The sequence below is a fragment of the Carassius carassius genome, chromosome 1, assembly GCF_963082965.1.
Source record: "Carassius carassius chromosome 1, fCarCar2.1, whole genome shotgun sequence".
Taxonomy (NCBI): Eukaryota; Metazoa; Chordata; class Actinopteri; order Cypriniformes; family Cyprinidae; genus Carassius; species Carassius carassius.
Genome location: NC_081755.1, coordinates 40,313,563 through 40,338,043, shown reverse-complemented (window position 1 = coordinate 40,338,043; position 24,481 = coordinate 40,313,563). Strand labels below are relative to the sequence as shown.

The 24,481-nt window shown below is 39.5% G+C and overlaps 1 protein-coding gene across 1 annotated transcript in view; it reads left to right on the top strand.

Annotated features, from left to right (window-relative positions):
• The first annotated feature begins 1,070 nt into the window (after positions 1–1,070).
• shisa9b (shisa family member 9b) overlaps positions 1,071–24,481 on the top strand; it is a 35,686-nt gene continuing 12,275 nt past the window's right edge. The window contains exons 1-2 of the mRNA XM_059559221.1: positions 1,071–1,905; positions 6,710–6,831. Of these exons, the coding sequence (XP_059415204.1) occupies positions 1,280–1,905; positions 6,710–6,831 (748 nt within the window). The 5' untranslated portion in view covers positions 1,071–1,279. The remainder of the gene's footprint in view (positions 1,906–6,709; positions 6,832–24,481) is intronic.

Sequence of the window (24,481 nt, the reverse complement as noted above, 5' to 3'; positions counted from 1 at the left end):
CACAATTTCATTGTCCAAGTATGTAAAATGTTTAATTTTTTACATTCATGTTGTTAAAATGGAACCACCATCAAAACTTCAAACTCAGAACTAGCATGCAGATGATTAGTTGAAAATAAGTTCTCCAGGCACATGCTTTCACCTTACGATTAACACATGCTACACTGATTTTATATGCCAGCTTCCAAAATCTTGGAAGATTTTAAAATATCAACAACAATATATCAATAATCTGTGCAGGCCTAACGATGTGCCTGAGTTTACCTTTCCTTAACTGGTTCCTACTCCTACTCGAGTCCAACTTTACACTCCCATTGGAAGTCGATGCATCATGTATCTGCTCATTTGCATAAAGTTGATTCTGCTCATCTTTCATCTCCGTGGTGTCTGTCACTCATGTCGCTGGAATTCACCAGCTGTTCTTGAAAATAAATACTATCATGTGGCTTTGTGCCTGCCAAACACAGTGTGAACGCTCACTGAACATCACTACGAATTTAAAATATTATTGTGGTGAATTCGAATCACTGCACCCCCTCAAAGAAACCCCAAACAAAAAGTAACGGTAACCTACATATATTTTGTAAACAAATAGAAGTCTATGTTTCAGACATTTCAGCATAGATAAAGTGCGTTATTAATTAATACAAGATTTAACTTAATTAATTTTAACAAGATTTAACACTTTTTAAGAGTTAAATTTAACAACAGCTTTCCATCTCAGTTCACTTGCAAGTGGTCCAACGATTTGCTTCAGCTTTTGAAAGTGAATTTATTTAATTTTTATTACATTTTTAATAGTCGATTCCGATAAAAGACATTTAATAATTTGCATGCTGCGGCCTCATGATCCGCGGTATATGAGTTGCGCATACATGTCACGGTTGCGCATACATTTTATGTGCAACATGTTCTTTATGTGAGAATTACAGGACTTGATATTGATGGACACACAACCTGCGCTCTCTCTCTCCTTCACCCAATCCTTTTTCTACTTCCATGTGCCCATACTTGGGTCTCTCCCCTCCTCCTCTCTCATCATTACGCATTCGGTCTCTCTCAGCGCTCTGTTCAAGCGCAGCTCACTGCGCTCCAGATGCTCCACGCACGCGAGTGTTTAGGATAGGCAAAAATAATAGACAAAACATTGTATTGTTTTTTGCAATGCCACACTTGGAACGATAGAAATCTACATATATATTCAAACATTTGCATACTTCAAAGCCTGCATAAACCAACCGTGGCGCTCAAGTATCTTCAAACATGAGCATCATCTCGGATGGCAGTGATGTTCTTGATGGAGATATGCGTGCTGACACTTCATGACAAAAGATACCCAACTCTATTTTTCAGCTTCCGATCAGCAGTGACAAAGAAGAGGAGAGAAGAGCGCAGGATGAAAAGCACTGGCTTACTTCTGGGTTACTTTTTGATGAAAGTTCTTGTGTGCGACGCGGAAGGAGAACCTGGGAAAAACCTGGATGGTTTGGTGACGGCGTCGGGGTTCAACGACTCCAGAGACGGGGAGAACGGTCTCTCTGAGACCCCTCACACGGAGGACAGGTGTCGGGGCTATTATGATGTGATGGGTCAGTGGGATCCTCCGTTCGTGTGCCGCACTGGTAGCTACCTGTACTGTTGCGGGACCTGTGGCTTCAGGTTCTGCTGCGAGTTTAAAAACTCCAGATTAGATCAGACCACCTGCAAAAACTACGACACCCCGCCGTGGTCCATGACGGGCAGACCACCGCCGAAGATGATGGACCAACACGATTCGACTAAGGATAAAACCAATTTGATTGTGTATATCATATGCGGAGTAGTTGCTATCATGGCGCTGGTTGGGATATTCACCAAACTTGGCTTGGAGAAGGCGCATCGACCTCACAGAGAGAACATGTCGAGGTAAGTGACTTGTGTTTACAAGCTGAAGTTCAAACGATATTGTAAATGGTCTGCGTTATTGTTGTGGAGCTGATTTTATCCAATGGGAATGAAAGAAAGTGAGATAAAAAATAAAAATAAAAAATAATAAAAAAAATCTAATTTTTCCAAAACCAAATAGGCTGGGCTATCTATTTAATTTTACACCTCTATATGTATTTGTGTCTGTTTTTGCTGCATTTCCAATTGATGTTTGGACACTGTGCGTGACTTGGTTTTGACTACCAAGCTCTGAAACACTTCCTATTGCAGGGATGAATAAAGCTCACTGCTGTCCAACCACACTAGAATCACTGAGTGGCACTGAATGAATGGTGAATGGAAGCACACAGGGGTTTTTTGTCGAAAAGAAGAGTAAAGCCTTGTTTTGTTAAATGCCCCTTTTTATCGAGTGCAGATGGTGTCTGAATGGATAGGCTTGATTAGTAAATGAAGACAGTGATGGGTGATAGAACTTCAGAGAAAGTGAAGGCTGGCCCGAGAGAGGATTTATATTGACTGAGCAAAGTAGGATCATTGACCTTAATGCCTCAGTTAGAGCTCAGTGTTTTCATTGCAAATAAGAGGTTGTACAACACATAAGTGCCGGGCTCAAAAATAAGGATAACCTGTATAGTGAAAGTCAGTGGGGTCTAAAACAACATTTAATCCCACTTACTTTCATTGTATGAACAAAACACAATAATTTTCCAAATATCTTTTGTGTCTAACAGAAAGACATACAGGATTGTAAAAACATTAGAGTGAATCACCTAAACTATTTGTCAATACAGCCTTCCTGAGATATTTAGAGATATGCTGTTTACTGATTTTTAGGTCTACAGTGACCTAATTTGTATCTATTTTATTCTGGCCTAATAAGATTTGTTTGTTTTGTTTATTTACATTGATATCAATATGATTTGTTTGTTTTGTTTATTTACATTGCTATCAATATGAAATAGAACTGAGAATGCTTATGTCTTCTGAGCTATCGGCAAGATCTAGACTTGACAGTTTTCCTCTGGGATGTCATTCAGCGTAGCTCGAGGATTTCAAGGATTACACTGACACAACTCTTATCTATCACCATAACCTTGTGCTAATTTTTCCGAACTTCGACTGGCTTCATTTTCCTGTCTATCTATTTATCACTCAGGCAGTCGACAACAGTGACATGTACAGAAGTACGGGAAATGCTCCTTTAGTTTCATAGACAGGTTTTTATTTGAGGTTCAGGGTTTAGTAGGCCTTCTTAAGTGGTGTAATGTATAAAGTAATCTTCATTCAAATCAAGAAAAAAGGTTTTCTTTCTTTTAATAACTAATAACTAAATACGAGACATGTTTCCCCCCGAAGAATCAAGATAAAGTGCAGATAATCAGAGAGAGCTGAAAGCAGATGCACTACAAAATCTAGCGATTAGCATTCACGTCTAAACCATCTGTTGATCAGCAGTGTTTTAAACATTCATCAACATCTCCGTAAGTCTCTAATTATCTCCATGGTGAGGCACAGATTTTGTCTGTAAAAGCTTCTACTCCAAAGAAGCGAACACTCTCGTACATTCACTCATCTAAACATCAGTAGAGAGGTGTCCATGACATTAGTAGGATAATGGACACTGATCTGTCTAATGATGCTAATATTTCAAGGACATTCTGTTTGTGCACTGACCTTTCAATCTATTTAGACTAACCCGTACACGTAATCAAAACTCATATGGGCCATGAATCCCACCCACAACCCCCCATTTACACCCTTTTAATCAAGTGCCTTTTGAATATTGCACCATGCTGACTTGCACCATTTTCATGTTAGTTTAATGTATCTCTAAAAAAAGGTGAATTCTTAAATTTGAACAAATACCGATATACACAAGATATACACAGTTTAACCCTCAAGTTGTGTTTTAGTCTTTTTGAACAAGAGAGGATTTTTATATATTTATTTATTTTCTGAAAATGCTAGTTGAATGAATGGCCTACATAATTTGCTTATACATTTTTTTTTTAATTATGCTATATTATGACCAAAGCTTGGTTTAAATCTTTTTTATCAACTTGTTTTCTTTCAAATAGCACCGTTTTTGTATAACTTTTTAAAAACGGTTGATGATACACCTCATTGATCTGAGCTTACGCTTCTTAGACTTTGAGTGAACATTTCCAAAATTATCCACAAATGAAGTGAAGCATAATTTGGGGATAATTTAGGCCATTTTCACTCACAAACTAAGGTACATAAACTCAGATCAATGTGACCTATTAGTTCTAATAAAACAGACTGAATCTAAGATTTGGTCATGGTTGGTTTTTTTGACCAGGAACTGGAAATCATGCACAGCACAGGGTTTTCAAAATTTACAGATTTTATTTAATAAGAAATCAGACAAATATTCATGACTCATCTTCGTCTAAATGTTAATCCTGTTAAGTTAAATGCTCTCTAGAACAAGAATGTCCCTCAATATTAATAATAATAATAATAATAAATGTAGCTGCAATCAGCAATTACGGGGCAGAGCACTCCAACGGCAAATTTAGGAGCTAAGCATGGCATGGAGCATCACACGAAGTGCGACAATAAGCAATTAAACCAATTTTAGGATGATTGTAATTGAAATGGCTGAAAATCATAAATACAACCACTAGTAATAAGATTAAGTGGCCTATCACTTTTGAACAACAGGTGGCGCTGTAATCAAACATTTTGGTGTGTTGTGTATGAGATGACAATAACACACAAAAAGTTTGGTGTCAATATGCTAAAGCATTGCAGAGATACAGCCTCAAGTGTCATTTTGGCATGATGCCTTAATTTCGTCGCGGTGGTATGCAAAAACGGTTTTTTGTATCGATACAAAATCCATAACATTTTGTCAGCACAGTCTAAAGATCATCTGATTCAATTTTGGTGAAAATTGGACTAACAGTTCATGAGGAGTTCGAAAAAGTAGGTTTACAACATAAATCAAAATGGTGGACAGGAAGTTTGGCTTACTCTGGCATATTTGGTATTTATGTTGTTGGCATAAGCCAGGGAATATTTTGAGACCAGTTTCATTGCAATGGGCTAATGCATTAAAAAGTTATTAGCATTTTTATTAGTGTCATTTTTCATGGTTAATGAATGGTTTATTACTCTTGACCAATAGGTGGCGCTGTTACCAAATTTATGTGGCATGGTCAGTGAGAGGTGCGGATGACACATACAAAGTTTGGTGCAAATATGTCAAAGCTTTGGAGAGATACAGCCTCAAATGCATTTTGGCACCCTTCCAGCAAATTTGTTGATGCGCTAAATGAGAACCGTTTCATATATCAACACGAAATCCATAACTTTTTGCCAGCATGGTCTGAAGATGATCCACGTCAAATTTGGTGAAAATAGGACTAACGGTCTAGGAGGATTTTGAAAAAGTAGGTTTTCAACATTAATCAAAATGGCGGACAGGAACTATGGCCAATTTTCACAAAATTGGTATCGATGTTTTCGGCATGGCCCACAGAATATAGGGAGATGATTTTAATTTCAAAAGTCTAATTTATTCAAAAGTTATTAGCATTTTTGTGATATTTCATTATAACTCTTGACCATAAGCTGGCGCTGACACCAAACTTTTTGAGTATGTTCAGGGCATGGACCTGAATATTTTTGTAATTATTTTCATAACGATACGATGCTGCGTTAAAAAAAATACAGCATTTTAAAACATAATTCAAAATGGCCGACGCCTAAAATGGCCGACACGGGAAAATTGGATATCATTCGACTCGACATAACGCACTGAATCTAAAGAGACCAGTTGTGTGATTTTTGGCCAAACCATTCAGAAGATATAAGCCAAAATATGTATTTTTCATATCTCCTGACCACTAGGTGGCACTGCGTCGAAACACTGCAGGTTGTCTCAGGTCATGGTCATTGAAACACACACCAAGTTTGGTCTCAATTTACCAAACCGTTGTCGAGATATAGCCTCACATACATTCTTGCGTGCTTTTCGTCAAATTTGTTCACGTGTCATTCGAGAACAGTTGGACGAATCAACTTGAATTCCATAACTTTTTGCCAGCATGGTCTAAAGATGATCTGAGCCAATTGTTGTGAAAAATCAGACTAACCGTCTAGGACGAGTTCAAAAAAATAGGTTTTTCGAAAAATTGAAAATAGAAAAAAACTAAACCTGACGATTTTTGAATTTTGGGGTTCATCCGACTTGGCATGAGCCAAGGATTCAGAGGAAAAATTTTCATTTTCTGGCTTACGGTTCAAAAGTTATTAGCATAAAAATATTGAAAGTTTGGACAAGTGGTGGCGCTAGAGAGTTGGAGTTAGAGACTTAAAATTTGCTATAGTTAATGTTGAGACTGTCCTCAATCTTTGTGCCAAATTATACAACTTTCCCGCAATCGGTTCTATGGGCTGCCATAGACTTGCGGCGGAAGAGGAAGAATAATAAAAAGAATCCTAACGGATACAATAGGTGCCCACGCACCTTCGGTGCTTGGCCCCTAATAATAATTTCCTGTTTCAATACAAAATATGTCAACAAGGGAAAGAAAACTATTCATCAAGATGTTTTATCAGACTTTGATTTTGGTCTGATATAACACATCGTTTTAATGTCTCTTTGTCAACATTTATCTATAATCTACTGAACAAACTTTAAGGCCATTTTGATGAGGAAATGTCAGTGATGAGCAGTATAAATATGCATCGAATTGCTTTACATGAATTGACAGTTTTTGGTAAGATGAGTAAATAAAGCCTTTCTCTACAGAGCGCTGGCCCAGGTGATGCGCCAGACAGCTCCAGGAGAAGATGTGGAGAGAGAGGAGAGCTTGGTGGTGCACGGACAACACTACGAGAACATGCAGGCCAGAGCAACAGGAAACAACCTGCGTAAGTAAATCTGTTCCTTACCATCAGAGCTCACGCACAACGGGTCGAATCCATGTCACTCAAAGCTCACTTTAGCTCGTTCTGGAAAACACTCTCCGCTGTGACAATCCAGTAGTAGCAGATGCATCTTCTTCACCCCAGAGCAGCAGCTGTGAGTCCTATGGCTATTCATCAGTAAATAAATTTGCCTGCTTGATTTGACTCCTACTGAGAACAGGGGAAGTAGTTACACAGAAGCCCATTTTTGGCGTGTCCGGTGGGCTGCAGTAGCACTTGCGTCTATAGTGATCATTTAACATGCTGAGATAGTAATTACCACAGGCTAAGTGGCTGACTAACACACACAGCAAGCACACAAACACACACTCTCTCTCACACACAACTCTATCTCTCTCGCTTCTCTCTTTTCACATCACTCATGCTGTTATTTCATGCAAATAATACAAATGTGCTGGAAAATATGAGAACTGTCGAATTATCAATTTAAGAATTTTATTAAAATGGATAGTTCTGATACTGGGTGCAGATTGGTCAGTTCAATATAATATGAAACATAAAACTGTTGTAAAATAATAACTCAGGAATGTAATTAAATAGATAGTTCTGGTCCTGGATGTTGATTGGATAATAAGATATATCATAAAAAGATAGTTTTGGTTGTAAATGCAGTCTATACAGATTATTATAACGGCTAGTCTTGGATGCTGATTGGTCAATACATTGTATTATCAAAGGGATAGTTCTTGTCTTGGATGCTGATTGATCAATATGAATATAAAACAGATGATTCTTGTCCTGGATGCTGACTTGTCAATCCAATATATCATACAATGCGTAGTTCTAGACTTGGATGCTGATTGGTCAGTACATTATATTTTAAAACATATAGTTGTTCTAAAATGATCACTGAGGAATATAATACAATAGATAGTTCAGGTGCTGGATGCTGATTGGTTAATAGAATATATCATAAAACAGTTTTGGTCCTAAATGTTCGGTCAATGATTGGTCAACACAGTGTGTTGTAAAATGTATAGTTCTTGTCCTGGATGCCGACTGATCAATATGAAATATTATAAAACAAATAATTATTGTCCTGGATGCTGACTGGTCAATCCAATGTATTATAAATGCATAGTTCTAGTCCTGGATGCTTACTGGTCAATAATAAATATTTTAAAACAGACGTTATGTTTCTGGATTCTGATTGGTTAATATTGAATACATAAAAACGTGGATAGTTATGTTTCTGGATGCTGATTGCTCAGTATGGAATATTATAAAAAAAGGGTAGTTCTGGTTTTGGATGCTGACTGGACATTAAATATTATAAAACAGATAGTTGGGGTCCTGTATGCTGATTTGTCAATACAATATATATTAAAATATATATTTCTGGTCCTGGCTTCTGACTGGTCAATACAAATAACAATTCATGATATATTAACAGTTATGATATGAAACAGCTGTTCGCCAAATTACATTGTTGATCGTACATAATGTTTTAATGAAAATGTGTGTTCTTTATATTTTTAATATATAGAAACCATTTTTATTAAAATCACATGGCCCTCGAGGCCATACAGTATCTTATTGCTTAAATATAACTTCCTTTAATGTAGCCAAGGCAAAAATGATTAAACATTGCATTGCAAGTCATTGTGAATATGCCATTTGCCAAAAGACATCTGGCATGAAACACAATCACAGTAAGGCTTCCTCCATAAATAATGATTAAAATGAAATATTACAAGCTAGGAAGTCTAATTCAATAAAGTTCAGCCCACAGACAGCACTGATTTACTAACATTGTCTTGTGGCATGTCACAGTGTTGCCATGGTGCTGACGGTTTCCCGATCTGTTTCCCAGTTGTTTAGATCAATACGCCTGGTGTCGAGTCAAACAGTTACGCTTCATTTCATGGCCTCCTAATGAAAGTCAGAAAAGCAGTTGTAGCAGATGTCGTATGCTCTTTTTATAGCCTGTGTGTTTCATGCAAACCCTCTGAAGTGCATGGTAAGGCATGTTTATGTTACTAAATTGCTGCAAAAAGTCTGCTGGCTTTTATTGTACCACATTATAATTCAGTGGCCTGACAGCTGTCACTTTAAAAGTGAAGCTGTTACAAAAAAATGAAAATTGGCTGAAAGTGTATTCACCCTAAGGCCTTCTTTGATGAATATGAGCTTGTTTTGGACTCTCATTCACCCATTCAATAGAGAATCAATTGCTGAGAAAATCTGTTTTTTGAAGAAACAAACTTTTTTACATCTTAGATGGCCTTAGAGTGAGTTGTCATTTTCGGGTGAAGTATTCCTTTAAATGTGGACAGGGAGAGTAATTTCTGAATTTAGGTGGAAGTGAAAAGCTCTTTGTTGATATTCGGCTGTTATCACAATACAAGATGCCAGCTTGACTTTTTCCACTGATCTCTGCTCATTCTCTATAAAGAAAACAAATCGAGCACTTAGAGATAGCTGTCTGCTCTGAGCCAGAGAGTGAAATCTGTGGTGTACACCCGTGTTTTTCCTGCAACAGCACTTGAAGAGGCAATGGGGAATGTATGTTAACAGGCTGGCTGAGTGATTGTGCTTGCTGCTGAAAGTGCAACGGAGCAGAGCGGAACGACATGCAGGTGTTTCTCCTCTAAAGAGATGTCTGTGGTACCAACACGGGAAAAATAACATTATGAGAGAAGGGCCGTCTGCAGGGAACTCAGACATCTCGCTGTACAAAACTGGGAAAGCAGTCCAATCCTCCGGCCTGCTCTTATCCAAGGCTCTGCGGCCACAAACCCATTAAAAGTGTTTATTCAAGAAGTACTTACTGGTGACACACTGGGACCAGAGTCTGGCTTGGCCTTGTTGTGTTAAACAAGGTTACACATATGAAACAAAGCAGAGCAAAGTTGAGAGCCATGTCATTCATGAAAGGTGAGAAGAGTGAAGTAGAAATTAGTGACAGAGCTGTTGCGCTGAACCATACGATGTGTTGTGGTGCCTATGTGGGTGACAAGTTTAGCCAAGCTCTGGCCATTAAAATACACCAATATACAAAAGTTTGGGTTCAAAATGATTTAGTTTGTTTGTTTGTTTTCTATGCTCACCAAAGCTGGATTTTTCTGATCAAGTAAAAATCTATCAGTCTATCAAATAAATTGAAAGGCAGTACCTACCGTTCCATGAATGGTCTATCTCCTCATCCTCAGACTGTATTTTAGAAAAAAAAAAAATCCTGTCACTTTCAACTTTTTTAAATTATGAGGCAAAAGCTCAAAAATACCTAACTTCTACAACACACAGACTTGAAATTTGTATTCTCAAAATTGAGTCATCTAGTGGCTGGACAAACAGAGAGTTAGCATGAGTAAATCAGTCACTGGAATGCAATTCATAGTCCCAGTCCAGCAATCCTGGTTAACCAAGCACAAGAAACTTGGTTTGGCTTGACTGCTTTATGTATTTACTGCCCAACCACTACAATTTCCATTCCCATATCTAACTTGAACAATAATTCTGTGATGCCCACAGTTCTACTGTAAAGATCTGGTCCAAACATTTACCAGCACAAGCTGAGAGGCTGTTTTTATTTAAAAAGGTGACAGCAATGATATATAATTAATTCACCCCCAGAGCCAGTGTTTGTACAACACAGTTTTACTCATGAGAATCTGCTTAAACTCAGAATCCGCTGGGCAAAGAGAATAGCAGTGACTCATTACTATGCCAGTTAACCTAACCAACTCTCAGTCTTCTGTTTACACATCAGTACAGCTTAGAGCAGTTTTTAGCGAGCTTATAGGACTAAATAACTGTTAGAGGTAAAAGCGGCACAAAGATGAATTGAAATGCAGTACTGTGTGGAGTTCACAAGACTGCAGCTAAATTTAGTCATTGCTGATGAATCCAGATTATAATAATGCTATGCCTTCTCTGTGCATACAGTAGAGAAACACTACAAAATACATTTTACCAGGAGTGAATATTCCTGTCAAAAGTCCTTGAGTTCGGCTGTGGTTTAGTTACGTACATAGACAGCTGTACCTGGTTTGCTGGACTGCTTGTTTCCATGGAGATGGTGCAAGATTTTGATGACCATTGTTTTTCTTCTTCTTGAAAAATACAGCTGAACTGAAAAAACTGCATATTAAACCATCATAATGGGATCAGATGGGTGTTGTGCCAGATGCATAACTGTTGCTAGATTATTGGCCGTATAGCAATGGGAATGGGAAATAATGGCCTGCTCGTAAATTCGTCCACACAACAGTCTCAATATGAATGGTACTTGTCAAGTAGTTTCATCATATCACAAATTTTTCCTAAATGTTTACCAAAAATGTGTCACTAGGAGGGAAGTGAGGAAATTGTGGTTTTTGGATACTAAAAGTCTGAGACTAGGGATGGATAATATATCTATACCATGTTGCTTATCTGGTATTATTTATTTTAAGTTATTGATTGATATTGGACAATTAATATGCTAATTTCCCTATTTTTTACATAAAAATTTTACATTTAAAATTATTTAACGCTCACTAAGGTTTTTATTGTTTATTTTGGGTGCTGGAGTGGATAAACAGCATGTTGTGGGATTCTGATCAATTTATTTTTTGAGTGCTGACGTAAATCATTTACAGGTGAAATTTTGTGCTAATTTTGTGCCAGTGTCTCTAAATCACAGTACCACGGTCAAAGTTAATATCAAATGTTCATACTGTGTATTATAATGTTGGAATAGCTAAAGCTTTTAAAATAATTGTTTATCATCAGAGCATGAAAATAATTATCATCTTATATTTTATTATCAGTGCTTCCCTTTCTTAGATTTCTCACATTAAAAATCTGGCATTTGAAAATGTATTTATACCTGGGAATAAACAGAAGCTTTTGGGAATTTGATAAATTTTTCTTTCTTTCATTCATTCATTCATTAATTAATTCATTCATTCATTCATTCATTCATTCATTCATTCATTCAGTTAATTAAAAAAAAATATTTCCCAGTTGTTTGGACTGTTTATCAAAATACCATGGTCCCACTTCTCACACCTTCACAATAATAATATTTTGTAATGCAGTGAAGTGAACATGGTTGAGAAATAAGTGGCTACTCTTCGACTACTTAGCAGTTTATTTATTGTCATCTCTCGTAATGGTGCTAAACGCTGACTAAAATATGTTAGGGCAGGGTGTGAGAGTGCAGCTGAAAGTACTGTTATTGATTTTAATACATTTAGGCAGGGACCGGTATAGAGCCTGGGACAGTCAGATCAATTATCGCATCTTAAACAGAGTTCCCTCTTCCCTCTAATGCCCTCCTCCCCCCTAAAATAATTATCAGTTAATTTCCTGCCAATTCGACGTGCTGACAGGTAGGTGGTTATGTAAATCAAATGCATCCGAGGAAGGCTGGGATGACTGGCAAGCAATGGTGTGGACTTCTCAGATCGCATAGGCTCCAAGTTAACACATTATAATTAGAAAATAAAACTGCACACCATCAAAAACAAGCAAAACATATAAATAATCCCAGATTGGAGCAGTGCCATAAATTGCGTGTCTGGCTCGTCAGAGGGTGCATGGAGCTCACACTGCTAAAGCAACTGTTGAAAAGATGAGAGCTGAGAAAGGCTGCTTTTTATCAGGCCCAAATTGGCTCTTTGAGAGCTGTGTCACAATAGGGAGTGGATTGCTTCAGACCTTCATACATCCCACCATCAGTCAAACACTCTTAGATTGAGCTGAAAACGGCCATAGATGATTGCAGAGGAGCAGTTGCCCACTTCATGTTAAAGGGGTCACATAATGAGGAATCCAGTTTGATCTTTTAAATGAGCTGTATGCAATTGTTTGACTGTGTTATAGCATAAAATACCATATTAAGTTTGCAGATATTTCGGAATCATGCTAAGTTAATACTTTATTGTCCAAAAAACAACAAGTTTTTTTAAATTTGCATTCTGTGTTGGAACGTCTTTTGTTTTGATCTATGAGATTCAACCCATTGCAGTTTATCCAATAATATTTCAAATCCTTGGGTTGCCAATAAGCAAAAAACACAGAATATTGTTGCCTTGGAAGCCAGCAAATGAACTGGGACAAAGATTCAAAGACAAGAACTCATCAATTTACAGTGAGCCGGTTTACATGCACACAAGTTAGCTGATAACTCATAAATATCAGCTTATTAAAATAACCAGTGTTCAACGTTTAAATTCACATTAGTAATATGACAACGCAAGTAAGCTGTGTTTACATGAGTTCTTTAATAAATTAGGTTATTTCCCTTTAGTGACATCAAAATATAATCATTTGTGTATCTGACTTGGAGTATTCCATACATTTGTCAGTTGTGATGTTAAATCAAGCTTGCAACATGTCAACTTGCAACATGTTGGGAAGCTTACAGCTTGTATATTATCCTCTCATGCAGTTATAGACGCAGCATTGTGACTGAATCACTTCTACTTCTGCTGCGCGAGATGAGAAAACATTTTTATCATTTACTAAGTCATGAAAAAGTCTGTTTTTGTGATATATTTTCTTGACAGCAAGATTGATCAGTCTAGATGTGCTTAAATCTGCGCTAACGCTGTGTTCTTGTCAGGTATCACACATGCACACTTCAATAATAAGCCAACAGAAAGCGGGTTATTGCGTTAACATGCCATGCAAAATTGGAGTAAGAGGCAAAAAACTACCTGTTGCGACCGGTTTATGCTTATGCTGTTTATGACCTTACTCTGATAAAAGACAACGTGTTACAGTACGTTTACATGACCAAGTGCGTTTTCGGCTTATTAAGCATAATTGGCTTTAAGAACGTGCAAACATGCATGTAAAACAGACGTTCCAACACAGAAAGCAAATTTCAAAGAAAAACTCGTTGTTTTTTGGAGAATAAAGTATGAACTTGAGCATGAGCATGATTCCGAAATATCTGCAAACCTATTATGGTATTTTATGATAAAAAAGGGAAACTTTTGGGAAGAAGCTGGTATTGAGATATTACAAAAGTTAAAAAACTATATTTGACCCATCAACAAAGCTACATCCCGGGCAGCAAGCTGTAACTTATGATTCCACATCATGCAAAGAAGCGTTTCTTAAAGGCATGCCAGCAAAAAACTTCCTGTTTTAAAGTTAAAAGGGAGGGTGATCATGAAAAGCTAAATTCTACAAAACATAATTACTATACATTGTGAGTGTACTTCAGATGAAAATATGTTATGATATAACATTTTTAAGACACATTAATCTCAGCAAAATCTGAATGAAAATTAAATATTTTTATGAGAATAGTTTGTACTTTTTTACAGAGAATTTATAGTAGCCTATAGTCACATATTGAACAGCTCAGTAGTTGTAAGCATAATCTCTAGCAGTGTTTTTGAAATGTGAATTGTTGGTTTGTACATGCTCTTTAGTTTCCAGGACTTGTCCAAATGTATTCTGGTAGCATAATGGCACCCTACGAGAGCTGGTATTGTTATGCAAGTGCAGAGCCATCATAAAAAGCATGGAAATCATTCTTCACTTTGTTTTTGAACAGCACAGTTAGAATGACAGAAGGACATTCAAAGTCTAAATCAATGCAGACTTTGTCTGTAAACAAGACAGCGTCATCAGAAAAAATAGCATCTTAAGAAATGGCATTTCAAAGAGCCCAATTTCACAATGATTACACTGACTCTAAACAATTAAAGTAACGTGATGTTAAATAAAGCACTACAAATAAGAGCTCTTTGTCCATTACAGTCTGGCTGTGCTTTTATTCCAGCATTTCTCCAGGTGCAAAGGAGTCAACATGCCTTCCCCCTGGCGTGCAGGACGACTGACAGGTGATTGTGTGGCACATGAGTGCTACTTCCTGTTCCAATCATTTGTCCATGGCACAAGCCTCCCACTGCAACAGGAGCACTTATGGTAGTGTGGCCTCTTTTTACCGCAGGTGGTCAAGCGGGGGAGAAGTATTTCCTCTCAGCTTAAAAACTATGTCATTGAGTGGCTGTCAGACCACTTCCTCTCAGTCAAAATGTAAACCCAATGGTGATGTACACTCCTGAAGTGGGTCAGTCCAATCTGGATTTTATGGCACTGCTGTAAGAAATGGGTCCACTTCATTTCTTTTTTTTATTGGTCTACATTCTTCAGTGGCAGAATTTAGTCTGGAGGGCATTTAATCTTTCAGAGTTTCTGGACCGGGTGTTTGAAGCATTTACTGAGAGAGAGAGAGAAAAAAATCAGGTTATTACTATGTTTAGCATTTAGGGAGTGAGGCTTTTCAGATCAGATAAACTGAGGAGTTTATTAATGTTTGCTGATTTTGAACTTTTTTCAATCTATCTTTTTCAGGTTGAATGTGGTTAGTGTTTTTTTTTTCCAACACTGAACCATTTTACTCCTTTATGAAATAAACAGAAAAACACAACCATTAGGAATTGTGTTGATATTAGCTGCAGATGCTATCTGCATTCTTTTTTCATTGCTTCACTAAATGTTTACCTAGCAGTCTACCTCGCAGACTGGCTTGAGATAGTGAATCTGCATGATCAACTTGAGCGAAATCTGTTTGGGGAAATGTTTCGGCCCATGACAATATGTAGAACAACAGTGAATGTGATATAGTTCACCCAACCCCCTTCCCAAAATAAGGTATCAATTTTTTTTTCTCCCTGATACTATCCAAGATAAAGAGGAGTTAGTTTCTTCACCAGAACAGATTTGGAGAAATTTAGCATTAGATCACTTGTTCATCAATGCATCCTCTGCAGTAAATGGGTGCCGACAGATGATCAAACATCTGATAAAAAAAATAATTATAATCCACAAGTAATCAAGACTACTCCAGTCCATCAATTAACATCTTATTAAGTGAACATCTGCATGTTTGTAAGAAACAAATTTATTATTAAGACATTTTTAAATTCAAACCTTGACTTTTTCACCTTTGGAAGACTCATTATGGATTATTTGTTTCAAAAATGCATATTTTTGCTTCACCGTATGTAAATTGATGAACAGGAGTTGACTGGATTACTTGTGGATTATTGCAATGTTTTTATAAACTGTTCAGTCTCTTATTCTGACGGCACCCATTCACTGCAGAGTATTCATTGGTGAGCAATGATGTAATGCAGAATTAATCCAAATCTGTTTCGATAAGGAAACAAACTCATCTGCATCTTGAATGGCCTGGGGTGAGTACATTTTCCGCAAATTTTCATTTTTGGGTCAACTTTTTCTTTAAGCCAGATGGAGATTTATAAACCAGCCTTTAAAGCATAAATGTTTGCACTGAAATAACATGCACAAAAATGCCTTTTAATAGCCTTCCCTGCAAACAAAACACTGGATTTAAAAATATATTATGCATTTTTCCTCATTAATAATAATAATAATTATAATAATAATAATACATGATTTAACTGTGAGTTCAAACAACATTTTTAGTGAAACATGTCAGTTATTTGTCCCCAAAAGCATTTGAACCCTCAATTCACACTTGAATATCCAATGCAATTTGATGCAAAATATCAAAACAAGTAGCATCTGTAAACAATCTACAAGGCAGTTGTTTCAGTATTTTCAGGGTATTTTGATTGCTCTATCAGTTTCATGTAGCATACATTTGTATTCCCATGTTATGGCCTCTGGTCACTGTGGCATGGCTCATTGAAAATCAAATAACATGTTTCTGCTGTTACACATTTTTCCAATACTGGTCTGTCTGTCTCTCAAGGCTGCATCGGTACAATGTGAAGCCATTTGCTGCGGAGGAGCAAAAAGTAATACTATATATGGGTATATTTTGAAGGTGGGTAATGCTGAGCCGATCTCTTTCCATTAATATTTATTGAATTTAAGGACAGGTATTGAATATTTATGGATAATAACCACGAGGCGGTACCATACTAATGATACAGTACAGGCAGAATCTAACAGAAACTGAATTTGAAAATCACATTTGTTTGTACAATTATTAAGGAAATACTCAGTTTACAATAATTGTGCCCTGAGACTTCAACGTGTCAACTCCTCTTCTAAGCCACATCAGAAAGATATGTTTATTTCCACGAGGCCTCTGCAATAGACACACTGTTCTGCTGGAATTCATCAAAATGTTGAAGAGGGCCATGAAAAAAGGCAAGAGACAGGCTGAAAGTTCAAGGCATGCCAGAAGATGAAACATGTATGTCTACTAGGCAAGATTACCAAAGAGTTGCAGAAGATATGCTCACAGTCTTATAGAGATTCACCGAATACTCTATTATTTACCCTGTTTACTGGCACATCTTTCTCTGAACAGAGCACAGCTCTGGCGGTGAAAACCAGGGAAATAAACACAACTTGGGGCTTGTAAGGCTAGAGTTTGAGGTCTCGTCATCTTGTCAGGCACAAAGCAGGGAAGCTTTCTTCGCTTAGTCAGTGAGAGAGTACACTAAAGCTTTAGGAAACAGTGTCATCTAAAGTTTTTCTTAGTTATATGTAAAACAAAATTAGACATGTGGTCCTTGTTTATTATATGAAATGTCTGCTGATGTGCACTATTAAAAATAAAAGCGTTGCAACAACACCATAGAAGGAGCATTTTTGGTTCCCAAAGAAGCTTTCAGTGAACAGTTCTTAAAAGAAAAATTTTTTACTTAGTGTAAAAGACTTTTTTTTCACTATAAAGAACCATTTGTATCCTCCTTATACGTGGAAGTAGATATGACGACGTATTTCCTTATAATGTGTTAAACTTCCGTTTCGCTAGCCAGTAGGTCAGGAGCTTAGGAGCGATATGGTGGGTGCACACACAGAACACTATTAAACACCATGATGGTAAATATTTACCACATCCGCGGTGTACTGTATGATACTGTGGGAGGATGAAATGAAGAAGTGGCCTGCAATAACTTTTTAAATATTTCGTTTTGTCGCTTGAAGTATAACGGGTCTTCAACGCGTATTATAAAAGCACTGAGGCATTTATCCGTAATGTTACCTGCACAGTGGAAAAGTCGCCTGAGAGCTGGTACATAGAAAGCGAATTCATGTTTTTAAAAGCAGATGTGAGTCCCTGTAGTTGTGTGATTGCATTGAGGATTTAGGTAAATGGTAAATGACTAATGTCTCCTTTTCCTCTTAAAATTGGAAGTATAGAATTTAACAGTGTACAATAAAGAGCTAGTGTCATTCTTGAGAATGGCAAGGGCTAAGGGATCTTCACTGTTGAACTGTATTGCCTTGTGTAACATTATTTTATTCCCTGAGGCATAAGTGTGGTCTGTCAATGCCTGGACTTCAGGCATCACTGTACTGAAGGGTGCCCGGTCTCATGTTCACTTGGCTCATCATCTGCAAAACACAACACTGATGTCACAGTGTCTGGGTCGTGTTCCCTGGGTTTCCACTAGGTGTCCTCCTTTCTCACGGTGTCTGTCACCTTATCACTTCCTGTTTCCCTTATTTGGTCACCTTCCTCCTGTTGAGTATTGATTGTTCCCCACCTGTCTCCTGTTCCTTCATTATCCTTCTGTGTATTTATACCCGGTCTGTCTGAGTCTGTGTTACGGAGTCCTTGTTTAAATGTCCTATAGTTATTCATGTCCGTCGCGCCTTGCCTTGCCTTGCCTTGCCTTGCCTTGCCTTGCCTTGCCTTGCCTTGCCTTGCCTTGCCTTGCCTTGCCTTACCTTACCTTACCTTGTCTTCGTGTCTTGTTTATGTTATGTTTGGATTTACCCGTTTTGACCCTGCCTGGACTGTTTACCCCTTTGGATTACCCTTTGAATAAATAACTTACCTGCAATTGGTTCCCTCTCCTGTGTTATCTGTAACACCCAACGTGACAGAAGGACTCCGTCACACAGGGAACCAGCGGTATGTCGTTTTTCCGTTCCCCAGCCAAGATGGCGGAGCGGCGAACCAAGTACCTTCGGTTGATCGCCCTCCGCCAAGAGGGCTATGAAGTGGGGGCCCTGGCTCAGGTGTTCTGGTCCCTGGCCGAGGGCATGGGCTACAACGATGCGGCCCTCAAGGACTTTTTTAATGGCGGGCTGGATGATCCAGTGTCTCAGGAGGAGATGGCCCAGTTAGAGACACTGGAATTCTGGGAATTTGTGCACTACCTGCAGCATCGGCTTCGGTGGGATGACCCAGCCGCTTCTGTCTCTTCCGGTGGGGTGGTCGTCAGCCCAGCACCACTGCCCAGGATGGCAACCAGCCAAGCGCCACAACCCAAGATGGCCGCCAGTCCAGCACCACTGCCCAGAATGGCTACCAGCCAAGCGCCACAGCACAAGATGGCCGCTAACCCAGCGCCAATGCCCAAATTGACCACCGTTCCAGCGCCACAGCCCAAGATGGCCGCCAGCCCAGCGCCAATGCCCAAATTGGCCACCGGTTCAGCTCCACAACCCAAGATGGCCGTCAGCCTAGCGCCACAGCACAAGATGGTCGCTAACCCAGCGCCAATGCCCAAATTGGCCACCGGTCCAGCGCCACAGTACAAGATGGCCGCCAGTCCAGTGCCACAACCCCAGATGGCCGCCAGCCCAGCACCACAGTACAAGATGGCCACCTGTCCAGAGTCATGGCCCAAGATGGCTGCTTGCCCAGCGCCGCTGCACAGGATGAGAGTCTCAGCTGACCCTCCGGAGTCGAGTCCGGTCCCAGTGGACCCTCCAGAGTTGAGTCCGGTCCCAGTGGACCCTCCAGAGTCGAGTCCGGTCCCAGTGGACCCTCCAGAGTCGAGTCCGGTCCCAGTGGACCCTCCAGAGTCGAGTCAGGTCCCAGTGGACCCTCCAGAGTCGAGTCAGGTCGCAGTGGACTCTCCAGAGTCGAGTCAGGTGCCAGTGGACCCTCCAGAGTCGAGTCAGGTGCCAGTGGACCCTCCAGAGTCGAGTCAGGTGCCAGTGAACCCTCCAGAGTCGAGTCAGGTGCCAGTGAACCCTCCAGAGTCGAGTCAGGTGCCAGTGAACCCTCCAGAGTCGAGTCAGGTGCCAGTGAACCCTCCAGAGTCGAGTCAGGTGCCAGTGAACCCTCCAGAGTCGAGTCAGGTGCCAGTGAACTCTCCAGAGTCGAGTCAGGTTCCAGTGAACTCTCCAGAGTCGAGTCAGGTGCCAGTGAACTCTCCCGAGTCAGGGCTAGTCACCGCTGATCCTCCCGAGTCAGGGCTAGTCACCGCTGATCCTCCAGAGTCAGGGCTAGTCACCGCTGATCCTCCAGAGTCAGGGCTAGTCACCGCTGATCCTCCAGAGTCAGGGCTAGTCACCGCTGACCCTCCAGAGTCAGGGCTAGTCACCGCTGACCCTCCAGAGTCAGGGCTAGTCACCGCTGACCCTCCAGAGTCAGGGCTAGTCACCGCTGATCTTCCAGAGTCAGGACTGGACACTGTTGACCTTTCAGAGTCAAGTCAAGTCACTGGTGATTTTCAAGGACTGAGTCAAGTCACCGGTGATTTTCAAGGATTGAGTCAAGTCACCCGTGATTTTCATGAACAAGGGCAAGTCACCTCTGATCTTCATGAACAAGGGCAAGTCACCTCTGATCTTCATGAACAAGGGCAAGTCACCTCTGATCTTCATGAACAAGGGCAAGTCACCTCTGATCTTCATGAACAAGGGCAAGTCACCTCTGATCTTCATGAACAAAGGCAAGTCACCATTGATCTTCATGAGCAAATACAAGTCACCAATGATCTTCATGTACAAATACAAGTCACCAATGATCTTCATGAGCAGTGTCAGGCCAGCACCAATCCTTTGGAGTCCAGTAAGGACACCAGAGGATTACCAGAGTTTCGTCGTCCCGTTGGTCCAGCCGCACGGAGGTCTGCTCCGCCTTGGGGGGCTCTGGTCCTGACCACATGGCTGTGGGGGTCTTCCGCTCCGCCCTGGGGGCCTTCCGCCCTGACCACACGGTTGTGGTGGCCTTCCACTCCACCCTGGAGGACTCTGGCTTCGTCCACAAGGACGTGGTGGTCTTCTGCTCCGCCCTGGGGGGCTTCCGTCGTGACCACACGGTTGTGGTGGTCTTCTGCTCCGCCCTGGGGGGCTTCCTTCCTGACCTCACGGTTGTGGTGGTCTTCTGCCCCGCCCTGGAGGACTCTGGCCTCGACCCCAAGGATGTGGTGGTCTTCTGCTCCGCCCTGGGGGGCTTCATGTTGTTGTTTTTGCCTTTTTGTTTTTGTGTTCACCCCTGTCCCTGTTCCTCTCTGTTAGTCTGGCCCTCTGTCCCTCCCCCTGAACCTCCTCCGGTCCTCCTCCCTCCTGGTCTCCCTGTTTTGTGTTTACATTCTGGAGCCTGTTCCCCATGTTTTTCGTTTCTGGCCCTCCGTCCCTCCCCCTGAGCCTCCACCTGTTCTGTGTATTTATACCCGGTCTGTCTGAGTCTGTGTTACGGAGTCCTTGTTTAAATGTCCTATAGTTATTCATGTCCGTCGCTTCTTGCCTTGCCTTGCCTTGCCTTACCTTGTCTTCGTGTCTTGTTTATGTTATCTTTGGATTTACCGGTTTTGATCCTGCCTGGACTGTTTACCCCTTTGGATTACCCTTTGAATAAATAACTTACCTGCAATTGGTTCCCTCTCCTGTGTTATCTGTAACACCCAACGTGACAACTGATGTCAATCAGATGCTCAGGAGAAACTGATAATTTCTCCACCCCATATTTACAAAAAGTAGCAAAAGTATTTTGTACATGGCACCATGGTGTTCCAGTCCCAGTACAGTGGTACTTTTATTCAGTACAATCACAGAACCTGCCTTTAAGTGATAGTTCACCCAAAAATGAACATTTTCATCATTTACTCAACCTCAATTGTTCTAAACATGTATAAATGTATTTGTTCTACTAAACACAAAGGAGTATACTTGGAATAATGTTAATTAAAATAAAAACTATTCTTGAATCCTATTCACATCCATAGTATTATGTGTTATTACTATGGAAGTGAATGGGGCCCAAGATTTGCTTGGTTACAAACATTCTTCAGAATATCTTCCTTTTTGTTCGGCAGCAAAAAGAAATGAACACAGGTTTGGAACAACTCGAGAGCAAGTAAATGACAGAATTTTAATTTTAGCTATCGCTCTTTGTGGAATCCAGTGGAATGTTCTGCAGATGATAAATCCATTATTTCTGTTCCACTTTTCAGTTCAGTACCGGAAATCTGAGACATTATTGTTCTAAAATGGCAGCGCCCGCGCTTCCGTGAAAAATAAGGTGGATAATGGAAGGGTTCCATGGATGTTAAAAGTTCTTCATGGATCCTTCGATGCCAATAAAGAACTTTATTTTTAGAGTGTGGTGAAATGTCCACACATCCATGCATTGAGTCTTTGAGGCATACTAGAATCCATGTCCATATGTGGCATACTTATCCTAAACCAATGGGCCACTGACAGCACAACATCCAATTTTCCTGGAGAGAGATGAATATGCAGACGTGGGATTCCAAATTTAAGATGGTTGCCCACTTGTGGAGTTGTGTGGAGTGTGTAATGAGTCATGTAATGGCAGATCAGGAAGAAATCAAAATAATTCAGATCTCGTTCTGTTTTCTACTGCCATTTTGCTGTTGAATCACACGTTAAGCTGTTAAAACAATACCAAACAAGGGTATTCATGCATGACAGAAATGACTACAGGGCATTTAAGAAAGCCCAACAACAGTGTAGGTGCACAAAGCCTTCATTATGATGTAGTGGTGGTGAAGACTGAACTGCATTTTCACTGTTCAGCACCCAGAAAATTACAAACCTGTATGGCTTTCCTTCTAAAGTGAAACATAAAAGAAGATATTTTGGGAAATGTCTCAATGTTTTATTTGCCCATGCAATGGAAGTCAACGACCACAGAAACTGTCTGGTTACAAACATTCTTCAAAATGTCTTCTTCAGTTTTACAAAGAATAAAGTAAGTCTAATAGGTTTGGAATGGACATGTGGGTGAGTAAATTCATTTTGACAGAACTATCCATTTAAGCAGCACTTTGTCCTGTTTTCACATGAAAATATAAAAATATGTATGTATGTATGTATGTATATATATATATATATATATATATATATATATATATATATATATATATACACACACACACACACACATATATAAAGATATATTTAACCCTGGACCACAAAACCACTTTTAAGTCGCTGGGGTATATTTGTAGTAAAAGCCAATAATACACTGCATGGGTCAAAATGATTGCTTGTCCTTTTTTGTCAAAAATCATTAGGATATTAAGTAAAGATCAAGTTTCATTAAGGTATTTTGTACATTTCCTACCATAAATATATCAAAACTTAATTTTTTATTAGTAATATGCATTGGTAAAAAACTTCATTTGGACAATTTTAAAGGTGATTTTCTCAATATTTAGATTTTTTTTTTTCTCAGATTCCAGATTTTCAAATAGTTTTATCTCTGCCAAATATTGCCCTATCCTAACAAACCATACATAAGTTGAAAGCTGTCCATGTTCCGAAGTGAAGTAAACCCCCGCTTCAAAGGGAATAGGGAGCAATGAACACGGTGTAGGGATCATATCAATTGGAACACAGTTAATTCACGTAGGTCGAGTTGGTCATCTGAATCATGTGTGTTAACTAAGCGAGACATGCAAAATATGAACCGCTGGGCTACATCATGTGTCATTAACCAGCGAGAAAACTTTAAAAGTACTTCAGTACCAGGAAGGAAGACCGGGTTCTGGCTCTGTCTGCACAGCGTGCGTGAACGCGCTAATGACGTATCCTGTCTGCGTAAACAGGGTGCGCAGAGGTATACAGATACATATGATGACAGGCAGGTAGGAAATCTAATTAAAAAGCTCAGACCGAGCATTTTGATTGGATGAACATTTCTTGGTCCTACACCTTCAACAGAATATATAAATACAGATAAATACATTTAGACCACTTACCTTAATGATTGCTATCGGGATGTGAAGAGACTTTCAACCAGTATAACAAAAACATTTTCTGAAGACAATCACCTATTGCATCTTTAATATCTTAGACGTTTTTGCTTTAATAAACTTTTTTACATATTGTACTGAAAAAAAAGTAGAAAATACTGATTACGCTGATGCTGCCAGTAACACTTGTTATAGGGTTTCTGTGCAAGAAATGAAACAAAGTGGATTTATTTTAAGGCAGACATTTGACAGTTAGCCCGTCATTAGTAACAGGAGAGGCTGAAGGTCACAACACACCTGAAATTAGAGGAACCACAGACAGACACCAGCCAGCTTTTTACATTTCCAGTACATACACATACACAGGATATCCACATACTTTCCTAAATAAAAGGCTCATGGAATCCAGTGGAATGTTCTGCAGATGATATATCCATTATTTCTGTTCCACTTTTCAGTTCAGTTCCAAAGTTATCTTTGTGTGACAATGTCTGTGTCCTTTCCATGTCACTATTGTGTTTAGATCCCAAAATACTCTACTGCATTTTTAATGAGGCCTTGAAGACTATCTGTGTCTGTTTTTGACTCACTTCGACTCATTTGAGTAGGTCTCTTTTTTCTGGAATACTTTTGTGTCCTTCTGCTTTAAAGGGAAAGTTCAATGAAAAATGAAAAATACAATCATTTACTCACCCTCATGTAGTTACAAACCATATGATGGAGAATTTTGTTTTTAC